Below are 7,186 nucleotides of genomic sequence, written 5' to 3'. Positions count from 1 at the left end.
ATTTTTTTAGAGGAGTTCGGTTCATCATCTTGAAGGTGTTTATGAGTGTGTATGCTTATAGGGTAGAGCATGTATGTGCGTGTGAGTTTGTCCTCTGTTAAGGAATTTTTTTTGGGGGAACGGAGATCGTGCTGTCGTGGGCGGTCCGCAGGACGTGCAGCAACTGGTTCTGCAGCGACCGACCTGGGCCGTCGAATCCGAAAACGAGTGGCCGAGATCGCGTGCTCTCCTCCTCTCCTCTTCTTCCCCGTCCTCCCTCCTCTCTCTCCATCCACGCCGCTCTCGTTCCGTCATTCCCTACCCACCCACCCACCCAATGCGGCCGCGAGTGTGAAATCCCTCTCTTATCGCAGCGCACCGCCGCCGCGCCGTCCCGCAGCAGAGCGGCGCCGCCGACGCCTCGTCCCCCCAGGCCCCTCCGCCTCCCCACCGCTCGCCCGAGTCGCCGCCCCCCTTCTACCTCGCCGCGTCCCTGCTGTCTCCGCAACCCTGGGGATTAGTTTTTGAGGTACGAGCTTCCGTTCATTCCGGGTTTGCTTAATCCCAAACTAAACTACCGGCACCTCTTCTAGATTGGGGTCTGAGTGCGTGCCGTTTCTCTCTCTCTGTGTGGGTGGGGGTGGGGGCGCTCAAGGTGGCGCCGTGGTGGTGCTTGTAGTGAGGTGGGAGTACTTTGTAGCAGTTCAAGGAATTGATCATAGAAGCCGCATTTCGGAATCAATCCGAAAAAAAATATGATTTTTCTACACCCATTTTGTTAAATAAAAACGAGGAAGATGCTCTGGACATTCTCCAAGCCCCCAAATACGACGATTCCCTGGCCATTCTTGATCTGCGAACAATATGGTCAATTTTTTGAGAGGATAACCGCACGAGGGCCATAATAGATAGTGCTCACTTGGATGGTAGGTTGGATGGGTCAGATGCTCTTTTGTTCTACTCCCTCCTTCCCAAAATATAAGGCGCGATTGACTTTGCATGGTCTTTGATGTACGAATTTGACCACTAATATATATCTAAGTACATGGACTGAACATTTATAAATGGCATCATCGTATTTGTCTTGCAAAATAATTTTATTTCATATGTCTGTATACTAATTTTATAGACATACAATACGTGAAAATAATAGTCAAAGTTGTGCAGCAAAGACCAAAAAAGTCAACTGGCGCCTTATATTTTGGGAAGGAGGGAGTATATTGGTATGGTGACATGCTTGTACATTCAGTCATGCGTTCAGCGACAAGTGGAAGTGCGTTTTAAATACACACTTGTTTTTTTGTTGTTGTCTAAAAAGTACTTCCTCCGTCCCATAATATAAGAACGTTTTTCAAGCTATGTTAACTTGAAAAACGTTCTTATATTATATGGGACGGAGGGAGTATTTTTTTTTCAAGGATACTAAAAGTTACAGGTGCTAATGAGTTCATTCAAAATAGGATATTTGGATCTATAGGCTGTCTTATACTCCCTCCGTTTCTAGACATAAGCCCTTTTAGAGATTTCAATATGGACTACATACAGATGTATACAGACGGATTTTAGAGTGTAGATTCACCCATTTTGCTACGTATGTAGTCTGTAGTGGAATCTCTAAAAGAGCTTATATTTAGGAACGGAGGGAGTAGATGCCTTGTATGTACCATCTGCCACACTACAACTGGCAGTTTTGACTTCAATCTGTCCAACCTGACTGATATTAGAATCGAAAGATTACATTTCGTGTTTTCCAGCTTAAAACTTTTGTACGGTGAAACCAAGTCATTGGTTCTTTGATATCTACTCTTATATATGGTTGTTTTATTGATGCAGGCGTTTGATGTGGTTCATCTAAGCCACAGGGCGTCCACTTTGTCTGTTAAATTCTAAGCACACTTACGACACAAAATGGCATTGCTTTTTCGCTTCAGTCAATTGAGGAACAGCATGTTGAGTAGTTGCCCTGCCAGGGTGCTTATTCCATATGCTGGATTGTCACCTGGAAAGTTGCTTGATCCAAAAAGCTATGAGAGGCGTGCTCAAGAGACAGTTAGTTTGCACAGTGCTAGCCTGGGTTCATGTATTTCCGGAATTCAGCCATTAAAGTTTCAGCAGACTTCTGAACATGAGCCATCTGTGCCTCTTCTTATCTTTGATATTGAGACCACTGGTTATTTCCAGAAGATCACTGGTAATGTACAGAAGGGTAATAGAATCACTGAGTTTGCAGTCCGTGATCTTTGTGGAGGAAAGAATAGCACATTTGAAACTCTCCTTAATCCTGAGAGGGATGTTCCTGGACACCTTGCAACTGTCAATAACATTAACACTGATTTGGTGTGCAGACCTGATGTCCCGAGGTGTGTTTCTCTTCCAATGCACTCATGTTATTCCCAATGCCACCACGACATCCCGTTCCTTCACATTAGTCGCCAAGCCCAAATGTAATGAATTTGTCAGTAATTAGGACACACGCGCACTTGCACGCCTGTGCGCATGCCCAACTTTTTTGTTCCTCGACATGCTGCTGTCAACAAAGGCCATACGAAAGTAAGTCTATTTGTTCAGTAAATTTGGTTGTCGTGTTTTGATAACTATCCATACTACTAGTAAGTAAACATTTCTGAGTCTTTCTTTTTAGAAAATCTTGTGCATTTTGTAAGTTTTTACAGTGGATATTTGGTTCTTTGTATGTCTGACTCTGTTAACACTGAACTTGCTCTAATGGGTTGTTTGGATAGCTAGTTTTTAGAGAACCAATTAGCTATAAACATGTTTCGGAGTCTAACAAACTAAAACTTTGTTTGGGTAATCTAACTAATCCTTGGATAAGCAGAACTTGGTTCTCGTAATACCCAAAATCTGCGTTTTTGGAAAAACGGCTCCGAGACGTTTTTGTGCAAACGCGTTTTAGAAAAATGGGTCTTGGGTGCGCCTGGGCATGGCGCGGAGCTCCGTGGAGAAGAACGTCTTCTGGTGCCGGCACCGGTGTCTGACCTGCGACGTCAGGAGACACGACAGAACGTCACGGCGGACGGCGGCGTTGGGTGGAGCGGCGACTATGCTCTGTACGGCCACGTTGTTGGCGACTTCGTAGTCCTGCTGACCTCCCCAACGGCACGGCGCTGCCCCTTTCACTCATGGTCCTGGAGCACGACGTGCCCACGCTTTTCCTCCAGCCTCGGCAAGGCCGCCGTCGTTTGGTTGACTGCTAGGGGCATCACGGTGCATGGCGTCGAGCACCCTCACGAGCTCTGCGATCTGCCGCTGCCAGGATATTGATGTTCATGGATGTCCAGCGTTGTGGGGCACACTGGACGCGTTCGCGCTAAGGACCTCGCTCGCTGGCGCCGGAGCTACGACGGTGCTGGGAGGACGAGTTAACGCTATCAGCGGCGGGTGCCGTTACCTGCTGGTGCGTAGCACCGATATCACGTTGGTATAAGAGACGCACCGGCCACACAGAAGAGGATGTCCATCCCCGGGCAGAGCTTGTACGGGAGCCGACGTGGAACGTAGGGATGTAGGAACGGCAAGCTAGGCGAACAGGGAAGCGCTCGCCAGCGTCCGCGCGGGGAGTCGTCAAGGCCGACCCGAGTGGAGCAGCAGCGTCTAGGGGTTGAGGCCGGAATCGTCGAGGCTTAGGCTGGAGCTTGGAGGTCGTCAATGGCTAGTTTGAGAAAGAGAGAGAAGGTCATGGGATGCGTGGGGTATCAAAACATGTTTTTCTGTAAACTGGTTATTCATAAAATATCTAGTAAAACTGGTTTTGCTAAAAGGCAACAAAAAACTCGTTTTCTAAATCCCCGTGTCTTATACTTGCTATCCAAACAACCACTAAGTGTTATCTTAATCTGAATAATGTAGGTTCAGTGATGTACTTCCATTACTACTGGCGTTTGTTCGAAGCCGCCAAACTCCTGGCAAACCAGTTATATGGGTTGCTCATAATGTAAAAAGATTTGATGGCCCTTTCCTGGCCCAAGAGTTTGACCGTTGTTCAGCTCAGATGCCCGAAGATTGGCTGTTTGTTGACACCCTTTGTTTGGCAAGGAAGTTGCCCAAGCTTTCAGCATCAAATGGTACATCATTTTACTCCAGGGCTGTTGGGTATAAAAACACTTCATACCATCGGGTTTAGGGTGTAGCACTTTTGCTTGCAAGGGTGGTTTTCTGTTTTGAGATTCTTTCTTGTACTCCATGATTTCTGTAATGCAATTCCATTTCCCATGTTTGTGTCCTCATATAAAAGGTGCCATGTTTGTGCTGTTATTTATTATTTATTTGTTGTCCTTTGGTTCTGGGAATATGAGGACCATTTTTGTTGAGGTGGCCAAGTGTTTTTTTTTTGCTTTTTATCATATGCCCGTATCATTTTTGCAGTCCCAGTTAGTTACCTACATTGTACCATTTGGTAAATCCACAACAGAAATAACCTTAATTACACAGAATTTTACTGTTTTCTGCAGATAAGAAACATCTCCTAAACTTGGAGTCACTATGCAAACGCTATGAGATCTCTGTGGAAGGCCCTTCTCATAGAGCAATGCAAGATGTGATGGCATTATGTCATGTTTTTCAGAAAATGAGTTTTGATTTTCAACTGACACATGAAGGATTAATGAATGAGGCCATCAACGCTAGTTATTTCAGCAAGTATCTTAACTAAACATTTGTTGTTTCCAGCTTCCCTGTTAAGTGCTTACATTTATTTGACTTTCCCCAATAGGATTAGCCTCTCCTTCACATTGCTGGATATTATTGCCTTTTGTTGAAACATCTCAAGAATCATGGCTTCTTTTTATTGAAAAGTAGCTGCATTTGTCAGTGAAAGCCCTACTGTGGGAGCTGGATCATTGATATTTACCCTTGAATTAGCATGACAAGTAGAAAACTATTGCCAAGTCGTTTCTGTTGGCTGATTGTCAGATCTATTTCATAAGGGATTATGCTTCAGCGATCTATTAATTACAAAGTGGCATTTCTCTGATGATTTAGCTGCGTTAGGCATGGGCTTCAGCGATCTATTAATTACAAAGTGGCATTTCTGTTTGTAGTAGCATGGTATATGCCATTAAAATTGTTTGAACCTACGCTAGTGATACATCCGCTGATGCCATTCCTTTCAAATTAAGTTGAATAAGGCATATTTGCCTGTAACGTGTGCTCCTATACAGGTACAGATTTCAGTTTAGTCTTTGTAGCCATTCTGGGGGACAAATTTTCGTTTTTGCTTGGTGCATTGCTATGTGATATTGGCAACCGGACCAGATCTATGGTTGGTATATCAATGCTGCATGCAGAACTGAGACTGCTATATTTGCGTTCATTACCTTACTTTGTTACCTTATATGGAGATATAGTACAGCAAAAATGATACCTACGCAAGAAATCTTTTGTATTGGTTGACCCTTTGCTGGCCACATGTTTATCATGGTTTGCACTGTTATGGTACTTGTCGAACAAATACTGCTCGGATAAAATGTTTTGTGGGCTATGGCAGGCATGCCCTAGTCCAGTAGGTGCAGCTCCCACACTACACTCTGGTCTGATCAGTTAGACAGACTCTCTGGTTTTGATTAGCGTCTCCGTAAATTGTAGGGTAGTCATTTCCGTTGAGTTTTTTTTATGGATGCTCTGTTCTGTTTTATCCCTGGCAACATCGACATGGCAAGTCAATCCAAGTGGCATCAAGTATCTTTTTACCATCTTTGCAAGTCCCAAGTAAATCATTCATCTCAAATGAAACTAGTAAGAACATGGGCAAGAAGATTGTGCAAAACTCATGTTTCAGGTTTATGTGGTTACCTAAAATATTTCCTTGTTTATGCTGATGAAATGAAGCTGGTGTAGGTTTGGCCGTTTCGGTAGGCCTGGATGAATGCATCATGTCTTTTCCATGTATTTACCCCGGAGTCTGGATGCATATATTCTTTTTTATTGGCCGACACTAGGAACTCGTCGAGCTGTAATCTCTGTCGTCAAATCATGTCAATCCAACAACCTAGATTGCTTCAATGGCGTGCGCTCAGCATGTTTAACATGCGATTAATATCATGCTAAAGATTAACATTTGTGCTAATCAAATAATTAATGTGTAATTGATATCCTATCTAATATCAACTGCATGTATGCATTTAGTAGTTGTCTAAACCAATATCTTGGTCAGAATGTCAAAACAAAATCTTGGTCATGCTTTTTTAGCATGCCCACACGTGTAGTATCTTGCATGTTGCCCACACTTCTTCTTTATCACTCATTTTGTCACATGTGAACAGATGACATCAATAGAAATTTTTTGGTTTTCGGCTTAAAAATATTTTATCTCTTAATTAAATAATTGAATTAAAAAATCTGTTTTCATTGTTAAATCCGTCTCGACGAGATCTTCAAAACTAGACCCCATATTGATATGTTTTGACGATTTTTTGCCCAAAAGTTGCCATTATGTTTACACTATAGTTGCCATAGTGCTTAAACTAAAATTGCCATGTGACAATTTCAGTTTGTAGAGCATGACAATTTTAGTATTTTGATGATGGCAACTCGAGTACTTTGACCATGAAAATTATTTTTTGTATGAACCATAGCAATTTTAAATGCGTGTAGCATGGTAATTTTAGTTTATGGTTCATGGCAAGTCTACTTTCTTAATTCCCCGTTTTATAAATGTAAAAAATTACTTTTAAATATAGAAGAAAATAGCTAAAACATATCATGAAAACTTTAGTGTAAACACCATGGCAATTCATGTGTAATAGACATGGCAACTTTTAACCTCAAAAATTCGTTGAAATATATTGATATGAGATCTAGTTCAAAGATCTCGTCGTGAGGGATTTAATGGTGAAAACGAATCTTCAATTGAATTTTTCATCTAAGAGATAAAACATTTTAAAAACTGAAAATCCAAAAAGATTTCCACATGCATGTATGCGGTGATGTGGCACAGTCTGTGTGTTATAGGGCGTGTGAGCGGGTTTCGCTCCTACTACACGTGTGGGTGTTAGCGTTGTCCTATTTTTTTAATAAAGGGACAAACCATGCTATGCCATCATGCTGTTTCACACGATAAGTTTTATAAGGGCATCTTCAATGCCAATCCTTAAACCGCTCATATTTGTCCGGACTCCGCAAGTCATCCAACCCTGACCCCATTGGTATGCGGAGAAGTACAACCATATTTTCCCCGCAAAGTCGAAGCAAA

General features: G+C 42.8%; 1 protein-coding gene across 1 annotated transcript; it reads left to right on the top strand.

Annotated features, from left to right (window-relative positions):
* Positions 1-308: 308 nt before the first annotated feature.
* LOC119356522 (exonuclease DPD1, chloroplastic/mitochondrial-like) lies at positions 309-4,883 on the top strand. The gene is made up of 4 exons (XM_037623486.1): positions 309-508; positions 1,813-2,339; positions 3,847-4,061; positions 4,449-4,883. The coding sequence occupies exons 2-4, from the start codon at positions 1,888-1,890 to the stop codon at positions 4,646-4,648; spliced, it is 867 nt and encodes a 288-aa protein (XP_037479383.1). The 5' UTR covers positions 309-508; positions 1,813-1,887; the 3' UTR covers positions 4,649-4,883.
* The last annotated feature ends 2,303 nt before the right edge of the window (positions 4,884-7,186 follow it).

Source organism: Triticum dicoccoides, chromosome 2A (assembly GCF_002162155.2).
Source record: "Triticum dicoccoides isolate Atlit2015 ecotype Zavitan chromosome 2A, WEW_v2.0, whole genome shotgun sequence".
Lineage (NCBI taxonomy): Eukaryota > Viridiplantae > Streptophyta > Magnoliopsida > Poales > Poaceae > Triticum > Triticum dicoccoides.
Note: the sequence above shows the minus strand (reverse complement) of the source record. Positions and strands in the feature narration are given on the sequence as shown.

What these genes read in the sequence shown, in the direction of transcription:
- LOC119356522 (XM_037623486.1), top strand. Translation starts at nt 1,888, where the DNA reads ATGGCATTGCTTTTTCGCTTCAGTCAATTGAGGAACAGCATGTTGAGT. An exon ending in TGCAGACCTGATGTCCCGAG is followed by an intron (nt 2,340 to 3,846) that starts GTGTGTTTCTCT and finishes TGAATAATGTAG; the next exon opens with GTTCAGTGATGTACTTCCAT. An exon ending in CAAGCTTTCAGCATCAAATG is followed by an intron (nt 4,062 to 4,448) that starts GTACATCATTTT and finishes TGTTTTCTGCAG; the next exon opens with ATAAGAAACATCTCCTAAAC.